The 16,143-nt window shown below is 44.0% G+C and overlaps 1 protein-coding gene across 9 annotated transcripts in view; it reads left to right on the plus strand.

Annotated features, from left to right (window-relative positions):
• Positions 1-8,374, plus strand: part of foxp1b (forkhead box P1b) — a 149,127-nt gene extending 140,753 nt beyond the window's left edge. For all 9 annotated transcript variants that reach the window (XM_068593986.1, XM_068593990.1, XM_068593991.1 and 6 more), the window contains 3 exons: positions 692-761; positions 972-1,138; positions 3,889-8,374. In XM_068593986.1, the coding sequence (XP_068450087.1) occupies positions 692-761; positions 972-1,138; positions 3,889-4,033 (382 nt within the window). In that variant the 3' untranslated portion in view covers positions 4,034-8,374. The remainder of the gene's footprint in view (positions 1-691; positions 762-971; positions 1,139-3,888) is intronic.
• The last annotated feature ends 7,769 nt before the right edge of the window (positions 8,375-16,143 follow it).

Consider the following 16,143-nt stretch of genomic DNA (forward strand, 5'->3'; position numbering starts at 1 on the left):
GAAGCCCTTTTTTTTGGTGATGCCTCCTACCCCACAATGGCTTGTTATTTATTGTGATCCTCACCCTCTTCCCCCCTCCGTCTGTCTGTCTGTGTACCCGTCTTCTGTCCATCACTTTATTTGCATCTGGCTGCCTCCCCCACCCTCCTCCTCCGCTGGTTTGCTTTCCCAGGGTGCCATTCGCACCAACCTTTCCCTGCATAAGTGCTTTGTGAGAGTAGAGGATGAGTTTGGGTCCTTTTGGACCGTTGATGATGAGGAGTTTAAGCGCGGCCGCCACGTACAGCGAGGCCGCCCTCGGAAATACGCCGCTGATGAGCTGCTCGTACAGTAAGCACTTCCGCTCGCCCCCGCAAACTCCAGAGGCTCCACCCCCAAACCTGCATGCCCCCCCCCCCGCCCACACCTTCAGTGTTGCCATCATGCTTTTTATGTGTGTGTGTTTAGCTTCATGCATCCCGATCTCGCCAGCCTCCATCATCCTGTTCTTTCTTCTCAAAGATAGTTGTGTGGTATTGTCAAGTAATTGAACATCTTAGAACGATAGCCACATTACTACACCAGTAAATGTATTTAGTGCTCATACAAAGTGCATTGATTTCTTTTTATGAAATAAGATAGGCCAGCTGAGGAATGCATGCTCGCTGAGACATGAGTCTATGGTTGTAATTGGATTTTATTCTGTTTGCAGGAGTCCAACCTTAGTGAAGAACATTCAGACCAGCTTGGGCTATGGTCCGACCGTCTCTGCTGCCTTCCAGGTAACAAAAAAACACCAAGAAAATGACCTCATCCTGAGCTGCCTCACCCTGAACTTTAAAAGAAGAAGAATAAAAGTCTCTCCTTGTCTCACATGCCCAGTCGCCTCCTCTTTGTTTTTTAAGGGGGTGTGAAAAGAGTGATGGGGAATTGAGAAAGTGCTGACAACCCTCTTCCGTTTCACATTTAATGCTTCGGGCTTTGCTTTTCAGGCTTCAATGGCAGAAAACAACATACCTCTATACACTACTGCTTCCATTGGAAGTCCCACCCTCCACTCCCTGGCCAACGCCATCCGTGAAGAGATGAATGGAGCGATGGACCATGGAAACAGCAACGGCAGTGACAGCAGCCCGGGACGCTCGCCCCTGCTAGCTATGTGAGTGGCACGCCGCGCTTTCTATCGCCACCGCGGCCTGTGTGTGAACAGAGTTTCACTCCACGTAGACGGCAACACCCGAAATAAATCTAGACAGAAAAAAATGATTTCAGCGCCCACCCAAAATGCTCTAAAATGACCCAACGCATGGCATGAGATGAAATAGAGACAATGAGCACAATAAATAAAGTAAAGAGGGATGATATTGGAGTGGCGACTGGGGTCACGGCCAGAGCTGTGGCTGGCCTCCCAGCAGAAAGAGGAAACTCCACCTTTTATTTTTCGAGTGAAGCAAAGACCGGAGCCCCTCTTGTTATTTAAGCAGCGGGTTTATGAACTCTCCTCCGCGTGTCCCGCTCTCTGTCCCGAGTCCCGCCATATAATCAGCGTTCCAATTTGCTCGGATATTTTCAAAATGCCAGAACGACAGAGCTGTTGGCCGCCACGCTGAGGCCAAACGCCTCTGAGCCGCTCGAAGAAAAAAGCAACACAAAAGGGGTAATTAGTCTGGAGGACATCATCCAAGATTCTCGTGTAGGAAAGTTGTGGCCGGCCGGGAAACCGCAGCCCCCCGCCCCCTCAATCTTATTCGCTTGTCGTATAGGAGTGTCTGCTAAGTTGTTTGAAGCCTAAAATAACACAGCACACGCTGCATCGCTTCCAGATGTGGGGGCAGACCACCGACTCAGGGATGGCCTCCTGAAATGTCTGAGCTTGGGGGAAATTCTGCCTGAAAACATAAAAAAAAAAGAAAAGAAAAGGTGCAGTAATGAGCTCCTGGCCAAATGGAGGAAAGTGCCATCCCTAATCACTGTGAACATAGCTCTGAGCATGGCTGTGGAACAGGAAAGGCAGAGACAGGATGGGTGTGCTGGCCTCAAGGCAACCTGCTTCTCCCTCTGCCCCTCTGCTTCTATCTTTAGGCTGATGGAGCTCGCTAACTCTCATCACCGTAATTATGACTATAAGCTCCGTGCAGGCACAAAATGAGTTAAATCTGTCTTCTTTTGCTGTTAAAGAACTTTACTCTACCAAACACACACGCTCGGTGTTTCACGCGCGCTAAATGTTACATACAGTAGCAGCCTCCGCCTGCTCAGGGAATATGCAATAAACTAACATGCGGAAGAAGAAAAAAAAGCCCTGTTACCAGGATGCTTCGGCTCACGCTGTTCCAAATACAAGTTCATCAGCACGGTTCGCTGTGTAACAACATGTGTTTTCCACATGTGCCAATGTGCTGCTGGTTGACAGGACGCAGCTTCCCGAAACCAGAGAGTTTTCTCTCTCTCTCTCTCTCTCTCTCTCTCTCTCTCTCTCTCTCTCTCTCTCTCTCTCTCTCTCTCAAGCAGCCAGATGAGAATCAGGTATCCAGAGAAGGCTAATTATAAGCAAAGTGTAGAATCAGCATGCAGTTCAATAAGCATAATAATAACAATTTCATGTCTGCCCTGAAGCCACAGAGTCAGACCCGAGGCAACGGCACTTGTGGAGTTACTTTGATGTGAAAAAAAATGATAGAAAAGCTGACTTTACTTCCCCACTCCCCCGCTCCTCCTTTTTTTAAATTTTTGTATTCATACACAAAATATGTGGGCTCATTAGCATACGAGTGTCTCCGTCACAATAGTTGCGAATCACACGAGACGTCCCGGTGTGAATAAATCCAATGCGGGCTTTGGTGATGAAGAACGTGCCAGTTGTCCCTTGTTGTCGTAGTAAATGAGCCCGGTGCCTCTTCCTGACACCGCTCTACCTCCACTACAGCAGCCTGGCACCGCGGGTTAGAGCGGCAAGTCCCCTGCAGCTGCTCATAATGTTCCTTTTTATTTATTTATTTCCTCTTCTCTCTGCCACAGCCAGGCCTCCTCTCTCTCTCTCTCTCCCCCCCCTCCCCTCTTGCTTTATCCCTGCTCTGTTTCTGTAATGAGAAATTTGGCAGATCTCATCTCTTTAGTGGCTCTTTTGCCCAGGCGGTGAGCTGGGAGGAGGGGAAGAGGAGGGGGGCTCGTGTTTTTGCCTTGTTTACAAGTGACAGCGTTATTATTCTCATAAGGGCTCTGTTTCTTATCACGGTGTTGTGCCGAACGCGCCCGCCCCGCCGCTCTCCTCGCGCGCCTCTCCTGCCAGCGCTTTTCTTCCCTTATTGACACTTGGTTGAAAATATGCATTAATTCTGGAGTTTAAAGCATGTACGGCGGTGTCTGGTCGCTGTGTTTGCTTGAAGTTGATTAATGATAGAAGCCGGCTCGGGGTCGTCCTCTGGAGACCCGCCTCGCAGGTTGTGCATGTTAACGAGCAGGAAGGGGAACACACAGCGCGCCGCTGATCCGCCGCCACCAGGAGGCTGACAACGGCAGCCCACTCGCTCCGCAGAGTCCATTCTCCCCTCGCCTCGTCTCACGTTGTTAATCTTCCTCATTTATCAATTCTAAGTGAATACCCTGTTGTCGGTTGCCATGAAAATAAAAAAAAAAAAGAAGCCTGCAGCTTTGCCGGGATTGGAATACCTCAAAAGAAAGCTGAAATTATCATCAGCAGCAGTGAGGCCCCCACTCTCGGCCCCATTGAAGCCAGACATTTGTTTTTGTTCCCCTGTTTCCTTCTCTATGAACACAGCACAGTTCTGTCGGGTTTTTTTCTTTTGCCTACGAGTGTGAAAGGTTATGAAAAGAAAAGAAAGGATTGAAGAGAGTTAAGGACAGCAGAACTGGAGCCATAATTCTTTGCTTTCTTCTCTCCTCATCCAGGCACCACATCCGCGTTAAGGAGGAACCGCTGGACCCCGAGGACCACGAAGGGCCCCTCTCCCTGGTCACGACCGCCAATCACAGTCCGGACTTCGATCACCACAGAGATTACGATGACGACCAGGGCCACGACGACATGCTGTAAGGCGAGCTCTGCCCCTTCCTCTAAGCCCCGCCCCCCAACACCGCAAGCCTCAGAGGCAGAGGCAGTCTGGGTCATCTGGGAGACCGAACCGCTCCGCAGATAACAAACACTGAACTGCAGTCTCAGCCACTGATGACAGCTCTCAAATGTCTCCCGAATTCACTTTTTTAGTGCCATTACAATACATAGCAAGAACACACACGCACACATACACAAAAAAAAACACAGACTACACCCCCGTATGAGGGAATTTTCTTTTTTTTCTTTCTACTTTTAAGTAAAGCTTAAGAAGTGAAGCTTCGTTTCTACTCGTGTGTGGGATGGACTTGTTTGGTACAGGGGGCGGCGTGTTCGCGTCAGAGACCCTCGCCGTGCAGCCGGGACGGACTGCCGTCAGCGGACTGCAAGAGAGGCGGCCCTCCCCCCACCCCTCTCCCGCTCTCTCTCTCTCTCTCTCAGACTCACACATCTGACCGCAAACTCAAGAGAGAGAGAGAAAATGACTGACGTTTAATTTACACCGTGTGAGTGTGTGTGTGTGTGAATGAAGCGAGCGCAGACTTCTGTTCATTGTCACAGCCTTCAACACTTCTCATTGGTTTGATTCCTATCTCAGGCGGGAGGGATGCTGTTTTAATTTGGGTGTACTTTATTGTTGGGGAGGGGATGAGATGAAATGTCAACATAATGTGTCTTTTCCATTCAATGCTGTTGTCGTTGTTGCATCTTTACTGTCTCTGTGTACTGATCAGACCTCATGCCCGTGCTGTGGAGATTCTGTGTGGTCAGCACTTGATGATGAATGTTTTATGATTTCCTTTCATGTTGTTCTTTTTAAAACCACACACACGTGAAGCGGAATGTCACATGCCAAGTTGAATTTTTCTGTCATTTATTCCACAATCTTTTCCACGCAAAAAAAAAAAAAAAAAAAAAGCCGAAAAGTCACCACTGACGTGTAGCCCCTCGTTCATCCCCCTCCTCGCTCATGAAGGCCACTGGCAATGCACTACTCGTAATGAAGGCTCTCTCCACGCATCAATGAAGTTTAATTTAAGATGCGGATGAATGACAGAGAAATCATGCAGGTTATGATTTATCCTTATGAAATTATACTTCAAAACAGCCCCTCACGGCAGAGCATGTTGAGCCGCAACTGAATTTCTGATCACTTAGCTCCGGGTATTTTTTTTTTTTTACTGTTTTTCTTTTCTTTCTTTTTTTAAAGCAAAATGAAAATGTCAGGTGTGCGCCGGGGAGATAATGTAAAGGTTTCCTTCGGCGCCCGAAGACCAGCGCGCATTTCCCCGTAGATTTTATTTGCATCACGCGCGTGACCATTATTTAACAGTTTCAGTGTGTGTTAAAACTTGCACACCAGATGAAATGCGAGGGTAAACCCCCCCCCCCATATGACTTGCAATAAGATCGAAACATTGCACATTCCAGCATTTGACAGCCATGAAGGCCCGAGCATGCAGCACACGGCGTTTAGGGAGCGTGGAGGCCTCGGCGTTCAGCGGCGCCCAAAAAGCCGATAGTTTAGTCCACACAGCGTCGAACTGAGCGCGGTGCACATCTGGCGTCCCGCAGTTCCAGCTCTGGGAGGGAGTTACATTTTTACAGAGACCATGAATTTCAATTCAGCAATCAACCACTTTTTTATTTTGTATTTATTATTAGTATTAATATAATTTTATGTTTTATTTGACTTTTTTCTTTTTTTTTAAGTTGATGTTTTAATATCTTGTTCTGTGACTACCAAAGATAAACTACAAAGTGTGTGTTCCATGCAATAGCAGATAAGGCCAAATATCGCTCCTCCGTTCTCTCTCACCGGGCGATCCCAGCAGCTGCGATCGAGCCGGTGGCGGATCGAAATGGAGGGAAATGCTCCTCAAACTGGTGTTTGCGTTCTTTTTTTTTTCTTCATCTTTATTTTCTTTTTCTTTTCCTTCATGAAAACCAAAGGGGGTGTCTCGAACAGGACAGCTGCAGTAATGTTTGCAGTGACCAAAACTGAAGGGGAGGCGCCGACAGTCCGACTACACGATGACCAAATTAGGGGAACTTCTTTTTTTGTCTTTGGGCCAGTGAGTGGAAAAGGGAGCTCTTTGCTCGGGAGCAGGGTTGTGTGCAACATAAAGGGGACGTAGATTAAAAAATATATAAATGGAAAAAGCTTTGCAGAGAACAATGTGAAACGGATTCTATACTTCGACTGGACCACACGATGATTCGATGTTTCTCTTCTTTATTTCCTTTTTTTCATTTGTATCCTTTGAAATGATTGTATGCCACTTTTTTTTAGGGGTTTAAGCGTCTTTTGCCAAGACTTTATGATTGTGTTTTAGTTTCTGTCAACTTATTACTTTTTATATTAAAAAAACACTCCTGTCAACTAATAAGCTGGGTACCAGGTACTTTATGGCAGTTATTGTTCTTTTTATTATATTTTCTAAGTTCATCGCTCATTAGCTTAAAAAGAGGTAAAGGGCAATCTGTGGTTTCCAGAAGTTGTGTTTAATATCCAGGCAGCTGTGGGATGGGTCAGTTCCAGCCAGACTGGGATCGTGAGAACAGGCCGAGCTCATCTGCAAACCAGTCATCTGGCTGGTTTGTTTGGGATTGAAAACAGGGGGAAAGCGCTGGTAGATTAGAACATTCTCAGCATGTGTAGCTTGACATTACTAAAGATAACAGCATGAGAAAAAACGTTTGTACGCATACCTCAGTTCAAACCTATAGGGAATGATTCAATTAAATGAGAAAAAGTAAATAAACATTTCACTCAGTTGCACTTAGTTGTATGTCTTGCATGTGTAGTCTGATACTGTAGAGAGAAAACTACAACAAAACAGGGGAGGGGGGGGGAAAGCAAATGAAATTAGAGCTTGTTTATCTTAAAGGTTTCATTTTCTGCCAAACCAATCCAAACCTCAGGCCTCTTGTTCATGGAAACATCACCCGGCTGTGTGGCACATTCATCCTGTCGAAGTCTGTTCTCCGATGGGTCGTTTTAAGGGCGTTCCAATCTTTAGGTTGTACATACGTGTCGGTATAGCCTTTGTCTTTTTTTATTTTTTTTTTTAAGATCAAAAAATACATTTGTGTTATGATGTTTGCTTTATCGCGACTGCTTTGTATTAACTATGAAATAGCTATGAGAAAAAAAAAACCTGCTGTATGTATTGGAATAGCAAACTGTGCTGCAAATGTATTTTACTTAGTAATCCTTGCTTTAACAAAAAAAAAAAAAAAAAGAAGAAAAAAAAAATCACATCATCCACGCAGACATCTGGGTGAGCTGGTAGGGGCAAGCTGGGGGGGAGATTATCCCCAATTTTGGATTTTAAACTGTAATATAGAAAACAGACTTTTCTCTGTTATCATTGACCTAAGCATTTTGTACAGATTTTTTCCCTCTTTGTGTTAAACTGTTTTTTGATACTTCCTTTTGATGGTCCAACCACTGCCTTCTGTGGCTGTATGTTTCTGAGAAAAGGGCAGACAGGTATATTTCCTCTACAAGACGGAGATATCTTGCATGACTAATCCCAGCGTCACAGAGATAAGGGAGGGTGTGGGGTGGCGGGTATGTTTTAAGTGGTCAGTAATAATATAAGGGTGTATCAATCTAATGATATTTTATATGAAATGAATAGGAAAAAGAAAAAAATATGCAGTGCCAAGATGTAAAGAATATTGTTAAATGCTGTTTTTTCTTTTTGTTTGAAAAGTTCATTTCACACTCACGCATCAAAGATGTGTCCTTCTCATCCATGTCACGTAGGTAAAACACACGTTTTGTTCGGCATCAAGATATTTATATTTTTTATCTCAAGAGTCATTGTAAATGAGTCAAACCAAGCACAGCAGGAAGGATGGAGGCTGCTGGAGATTTAACGTCCTGCAAAAGCTGCGGCCGTGTGGCATCAGATCCCCCGACGTCACACATGGCGCCCGAGCTAAAAACGCCATTGTTTCATCCATCAACCAACCATCCAGCCCGCTGTCATTCCGTCCCTCTCTCTCTCTCTCTTCCTCTCTCACACCACACTTTTCTCCAGATGGAGAGGGAGGTAGAGGGGGGTGGGCAGCCCAGGAGCTGTCACAGAGCTCTCATCCCGCTGCAGCTTCTCTTTTCTTTTTTCTTTGAAGATGTACTTGTGGTTCCTTTTTCCCTGTTTTTTTTTTTATTTCATTTTTTTTTTTTTTTTTTTTTAATAGATATTATTGCTCATCACTTCCATCAGTCTGTAACCTCCTCATCATTCCTCGTCTGTCTGATACGGACCACTCTGTTGTAGTCAGTGGCGATGACTGACGTGAGCATTCTAAACATGCAATAAAATGCTGGTTGTTCAGATCTTTTGCTCCACGTCTCTGGTTGTTTCCCGACGACTCCGCGCAGCGTTGCAACACGGCGCCGCACCTTCCAACTGTGTCACTCGTGTCTCTCGCATTTTCAGCTCTCGTGCAGACTGCAGAGTTATGGGGAAGAACATGTACTCCTGGGTTCGGATCTGCACACTTTGTGCAGCACTCACCAGGCTCCGTTATGCAAAACGCAGGCTTTTGCGTGTCGCTGCGGTTGACTGGAAAGTCAGGTAATGCATCAAAAGTTAAGAAATTGCACGACACAAACCGGTATCACCAGATATATATCATCACGTCAACGGACACAGAGTGTGAATAACATCCTCCTTTTGCTTATCATTCTGGCCCGAAGAACTGTTCCATGCAGACCTGTGTTTGTCATCTGCGCCAGGACTCGCATCAGCCTCAACATTAAATGGTATCGTAATTAAAGAGAGACACTTAAACTGTCTTTTCCTAACAGCAATTTAGGTAACTGCATTTGATAAGCTATAAATTGTAGCAGCATTAAAATTCCAGAAATAATAGAGATATGGATTTGGGGACGGCAGCTAATGCTGATGACCAGGACTTGCGTTTTTACGACGGAGGCGCAGGTCATGCTGGCCACTAAACAGCAGACAGAGATCAAGTCTAAGCACTTTTAATCTTGTGAAACAAGCAATTACAAATAGTTGCATTGATTTGTTAAAAAGCTTTAGGTGACATAAATCGTTTCTTGCTTAGCCTATTGCTGGAAAACATAAATGTCAAGTGTATTATTAATTAAGGCCTTTGAAAGACAAGATTTAATGGAAACGATATAAAATCACAAGCAATCTCTCCGGGCCGTATTTCACCGGACGCTCAGGATTCATGTGTATCGGTGTTGTTGTCGTGACACTGATCGCAAAACTGGATCCGATAACATAAAGTTCCAGGGGAACGCACGGTAATGGAAGGTGTTTGTGTTCGAGAAATCGCCTCGAGCGGAAACATTCACATAAATTAATCGCACAGTAACTTACAGAAAGGCATTAACATATGATATTATTATAGATCATAAACGGGCGTGAAATATTATGGGAACAGTGGGTCCCATTGGATATATTGGTGCGGTGACATATTCAGCCAATACTAACCCTCGACACATTAATCTGATTGTACTCGCACACCGCTGACAGCAAACCGGTAGAACTTGAGCAAAACTTGAAAACTTGATATTTTGCTGTGGTCGCAAATATGGAAAACGCGACCAAAAACAGAAACACGCTGCAAATATAGAAAACAAAAACAAATGCAGGCACCAGCTGCAAGCGCTCTGTAATTAGCGCCACATGTCAACGGAAACCGAACCTAACTTTAATATTTGCTGGTTAATATGAGATAGCGGCGTATGCTGTTAGCCTAGCGTTAGCGCTTTGCTTATTATTAGCCTAATGAAATGATCTGATGAAATACGCACGATTAACTGTGATACTAACGGCTAACGTTATGTGAGCTTGCTTATTGTGTACATTGCATTTATTCTCTGAGTTGCACATTCAGAACTTTGATGCAATCCGGGATTTTAAACTGGAAACATTCAGCATGTACTGCCCAAACTATTCCAACATGGAAACCAAAGTGCCATCCATTAGCACAAGACGAGATTTGTCTTACTGAACAATTTGGAGACTGTTTTTACCAAGAAAAATATATAACTATAAAATATTCACAGTGAGTGAAAATGTTAAAATACCACGCCAAAATTTAGCAGAAATAAGTAAAAAAAATGGACTTACTTTCGACCTTCAATGACTTTCTATTTCTACCCTGCATCGCTTTCCTCGTTTTCTTTTCTGTTACTGACAGGAACAAGCTTCTATACAATCCAGTGGTTTTGAGCACTGTCATATTACTGGCATGAGCACCACAAACGAGCCACCCACCCACCTCAATGCTATCTTAAAACCCACACTGCCTACAAGCCGAGATACCACTTGTGCTAAGTCCTCGTCAATCACAGATATTGCTATTTAACCAATTGAAGTGACGCTCTCGGCTCTCGGCTCTCCTTCTCCGTTGTGCCCTACAGACACCAGACGGATCACCGGTCCTATCATTCAGCTCCGGCAGATCGCAAAAACAAACACGGATGGCCGCCGTACACTTTATCCTAATTGAAGTGTGGCACCGCCTCATCCATTCACACAAGAGCTTCAGTCAAATAGTCAAAGCTGGCAAACTCCCAACATTGCAGTGAGGCAATTAGCAGTCCTGCAGTGTTTGTTATTCATGGTTTGATTTAAAAATGTGTTTATTAAGATGGGCTGCAGGCCCTGGTGTGCAATAGACCTGCTTGTAATTAGATTCCAATTATTTGTCTGTTTCTGATATTGTAAACTGGCACTTACCACATCAGTTAAATTGACACACTGCTCTGCTTGGTTTACTCGGTAATTAAAATGTGTTCTGTTAATTAGATGATGACCACTTTATTCCAGGGCTCTTGTGTTCGGGCTCCTCGGCGGCTCGCTGTTTGGATCATGAGTTGCCAGACGCTTCCCTAATCAGCCCTTGTTTTGTTTCAATTACCACCTGCTGTTCAAAAGGCATGCCTCGCTGCCCCCGCCCCCGCGCGCACACACACACACACACACACACACACACACACACACACACGCACGTACACAACAATAACGCCAGGCCCGCTTTACTGCCGGCTACGGCTCCGACACAACAATCAGTAATTCACAGCTGGGCCCGCTTTCTTCTTTATTAGACGGCACAGCTCGGTATCCAAGAGAGTCCAAGCAATTAAAAAGGGAACCAAAGGAAGATGAAAGTATAAAGGTACTTATCACTTCAGTTAGCAGGCCTCGTGTGAGTAGCCGACGGTAATTATGCTCATTGAGTAAACAGCTGAGATGCTCAGATGTCTCCTTCTCCTGGTAACAGAGGGTTAAGGGTGGGGGAGCTGTTGGATCCGCTGGTGAGGTCACGAGCTGGTGATGACTAACGGTGTGATGTTGGTCCAAGATACACTCGCAACCCAAATCCCCAAATTTCTTCTCCTCGTCTCTGAAATCAGCTAGTTGTCAGTCCGGACGCGTCACATATGGACGCTCGGTCGGGGCTACATGGCGTTACTCTTTAACGGTCTGGATAATTTTAACCACGAGGTTGACTTCTAGAAGAAACTCCAATTGATTAGTGTTCGGAAAAGAGATCCCGCTTTGACGGAAGAGAGCGAGGTATGTGGAGCGTCATGGTTTGCCGATACTGACCAAGTCACACTGCGTGACACGTTTCTTCATCACCACACAGACACACGCACGCACGCTCACACACACACACACACACACACTGTAGTTTATTTTGACTCAATCCCAAATGCACAGCTGCCCTTAAATACTTGAGTACCAAATATGTTTCACTCTAAAATAAATAGTCACCTACAAACGCACAGTTGCTCTTCATTGAGTAACCCATGTTCAAAACTACAGAGCACAGCTGTTTATGGAAACGACAGTGGCTTTAGAAGAAGAAAAAAAATGCACTTCTTCAATAGAAACCAATGAGCTCAGGTTTGAGGGCCACAGAAAGTATTGACAATCAACAAAATACAGAATTTGTCCACCTTTATCCTTTTTGGAGTTTTTGTAACTAACGATGGAGATGAGAGGTTTTTTTTTTAGCCCTCTAGCATCCAGATAGTTGTACCACTTGCTACCTGGCACACTGTATCACAAATGTCCATTGGATTGGTTCCTGAGGGGGGAAAAGAACAAATCAGATCAATGAAGTGAGGATTTTCCCTCTGACAACGTGGAGTCGGTGTGGAGAGCACAGCCTCGGGTTGATCCTGGTTGGCAGTAAACAATGTGACTCCCGTGGTGAACTGCGTTCACTGTCTGACCTGCAGTCGTGTGCCAGCATCCAGCATTACTGTAAGAAATGTTTGGTTTGAATAATTGAAGAGATGCAAAACAACATGAATAATTGCGTCTCGCTCTCGCACTTTGTGTCATGGTGAATTAACAGAGGAGTGGCTGCTGCTGGGGCCATTTCTGAGAGAGATGAGAGATGTGTCATCTGGTTTCACACAGCTTGCTAGCCATGTTGGAGGTCATGTTTTCAAGGCTGAGAAATGGTTTTATGTTGGAAGAATACTCATATTTTCTACCCTTGTACTGATTGCTACGTGTCCAAAGTAAAACATTTTGGGATATATGCGTATGTGATTCATTGTCGGTGTGAGTTCGATGAGAAGACCTGTGTGCTAACAGCCTGACTCTGTTAGTTTAGCTTTGCACTAAAACAGCGGGAAGCAGCTAGCCTGGTGCTACACGAAGGTCACAAAGTTGGAGGTATAACATGATAGTTAGTGTGCATAAGGTTGGCAGCTTCAATCCTGTTGGGACGGAGCCAGGCTAGCTGTCCCCCCCTGTTTCCATTCTTTATGCTAAGCTAAGCTAACCGGCTGCTGGCTGTAGCTTCATCGATCTTCTCATCTTGCTTTCTCTCGGGAAGCCAATACGCACATTTCCTCAAATGTCACTCTATTCCTTCAGAACAAACTGACAGACTCTTTAATTATTTTGTGGAACAACAAAACCAAAGCAAACTGTCAAACCAACCTCCAACTAGAAATGCAGTACATATTACACCATCTACAACTACGTCATCCATATTTTCTTGAATACAATTGCACACGTAGGCCGACACAAGCTTTCATTTTTATTCTGGATTCAGAGGCATCACTCATGTGGAAATTGTAATTGTAGTTTTGTGGTTCTCTGACAGATTAAAAGGAAGTGCATCATTGTAAATTGCAGATAGCCTTCACCAACAGTCTGAATGTCTATTCACTTCTCTCCTGCTCTGATTCCTATATGGGCGCCGTTCTCTCCTTCCCCTGTGAATGCTTTCCCCGCTTTCCTTTCTGTCAGAAAAAAAAGAAGCTATCATTTAAACATGTCATGGGTAGTGTTTACCTGCAGTGAACCCTGATTGAGAAAGCCTGTGACTTTACACTGATGCCCTCCTAATCTGTATGACTGGCATGCTAATTTCTCTGACGCTGCCATTCAAAACACAAACATGAAATGTTGGTTTTAGAACCGGGAGACCTGGTAGAGTGAATTTCAAGTGCTTATTCAAATATTTCATTAAAATGTAAATTTTTACAACGCTGTACGTCTAGCTGTGCACAAGGCATGACTTAAGAAGTTATGAAGTTATAACAGCATTTCTCTCTCTGATGCCAATTAACTGCTGGGGGCGTCGGGAGGGGGGCCACGAGGGAGGAGGGGGGGGGGGGGGGGGCTATAATGTCCTTACCTTGTTTTATCTCATAACAGCGCACCAACAAATGCATCACATGCAACAGGAGTTTCAGGTATTGACAGCTAAGATTGGTAGACTGGAAGAAAGAAAGGAGAAGAAATGAAAGTCAAACATGAAGCCTCCTGGAGAGTGGTGGCTAATCAATTCTCTTATCTTCCTAAAGTGCAAATGAAGTGATTAAAATTAGGGTTATGCAAAAGCAGAAGTGAGAGAGAATTGTAAATGAGTCGTGGCCACACAGCAGGTTTATCTCTTGTCAGGACGAGAACGCCATGAGCTGCTGGTTTCAGGACGGGAGCAAAAAAAAAAGAGTCTGTAATGATTTCAGTTGTTATACCTGATTGTGAAATTGAACCATCCTAAATTAGTTAATGTTAAGATTTAATCATTTAAATAGTTTAATCTGAAAATCCTACATCGGACTCTGTGTGGTTTGAACTACAACATTTCTAGAAGCTGATTACAAGTTTTCCAGCAACACACAATCAGACAGCGCAGGAATGTCTTTGTAGTTTTTTTTAATAAAGAAATACATCAAATTGTATCTTGTCGTCCAAATCATTTTTAATGAATTAATAGATGTGACAAATTCAACTGTTTTCTAATTGAGTTTGATTTGAACGTTGTAGGTAGATTTGTTTCAAAGTCAGAAAATATCATTTAATACTTCTTTTTCAGGACATAACGCTTTCTACTTTCCACACAACTCTGACAATTCATAGGAACTTTTAATCCCAACTGTTATTTCTGTCATACACAGTATTTACACCTAAGCATTTTTGTATGCGGTGTTTTATGAGGTGTTTTGCATGAAATATGTTACCGTTTGAAAGATCAACATTCGATAAAGTCACGATGCACATAAAATCCCCTCCAAGGCTTTTTCCTTGTCAATCAGTTATGAATCATCATAAAGTGTGTGCTTGCCAGAAGATGTGTCAATGATTAAACAGTGGCATGTTGACTTTTAGGGTGTCTTGCTGGTTTATATTTGCAGTTCACCCGCCTTGATCAGACGCTGAAACTTCAGCAAAGAACCTCCGGGTTCATACCGCCCGAGGTTCTTCACTCTTCCTCTTTTATTTCTTTATTTATTCTCTCATTTTTAACTTGCAGAGGGAAGAAGACAAAATGGTTGCAGGTGGTGATGAAAATAAGAGCCATCCATCATTATTTATTAGGCATGAAAAAGATACACAATAATGTAATTTAATCTCTCGGCAGACAATTATTTCCACATATTGATAACGCAATGCGAAAAGTGCCATGAATCCTAATATGATGTTTGCTTTTATTGGTCTATGATACAACCATAACAAATAATGTAATTGTATCAGGGAGAAAATGTGATTATTTGCACATGCTAACATTATAATATCAATCTGCCGCAGACAATGGTATCATATTATTTTGCTGTGCTTAACTAGTTACAATTTGCATTAACTTATTATGTCTGGCTGGCATTGAAGTCGGCTCTCTCCCTCTGCTCTGAGCTCTTCTTAGTTTCTCATTACAGCCCTGTGAAATCTTTAGAAAGTTTCAAGTCCAACCGCCTGCACGATTTCCGTCTTGAAGAGGGAAACTTTCACGTGGACTTTTAATATGATTTCCATTCCCGCCCGTGTGCTGTATAGCCTTTATCTATTCATTTGCAGCTCCAATCCGAGCGTAGATGACTATCCAGTGCTCATCCAGGCCGGTCTGAGGTTAAAGAAGCACGACACAATAGACACAATTTCTATGCAAATGACAGTGCCGGAAACAAAAACACCTTTTCCATTAAAAAGTAAAATGCTTTAAACATGTGCATATAGGTGCACTGATTTGGTTATTCACAATTCCAAGATGATTAACATTAATGAAGGAGCGGCTTGATGCACTGACTGTCAGGCCACATCAGGCCACCTCTGTAACCTCCTCTGTGTTTTGCATGGCGAAGCATTCACGCCGTAGTGAACTAATGACCAAGTCAGCCCGTGTAAAATTAGACCGTGCATCTACACAAGTGTCTTCCTGACATTATGAGAATGTTTTATTGATGACTCATTATTAGCAGTCCAGCAGTGAGGTGAGTTTGATCCACCCAGAAGATGTAAAGTGTAATAATAATAACGCCTGCTTAATAATTAATAGCCCAAACCTAATCCATCTCTGCAGAGAATATGTACATATTTTAGTGTCTCATTTGAATTTTTGCAACAAACACACACCTTAAAACCATTAGACGGCTGCGGTAATGACAGGTTTAAATGGGCTGATTTTTTAAGAATTCATGTGTTATTGCCACTGCGTGGCCTGTGCTGGAAGAGAGAGGTCTTCCTGTTTATTCTGTTTGATTCTGAAAGCGCGCGGCGTCCCACCGCACGTCCCCGTAGAGAGGCGAGCAGAGCACACACTGTGAGCAGGCGTCAGTCTGCACC

This window comes from Clinocottus analis, unplaced genomic scaffold (genome assembly GCF_023055335.1).
Source record: "Clinocottus analis isolate CAN_PGR_092001 unplaced genomic scaffold, fCliAna1.0.p SCAF_3, whole genome shotgun sequence".
NCBI lineage: Eukaryota > Metazoa > Chordata > Actinopteri > Perciformes > Cottidae > Clinocottus > Clinocottus analis.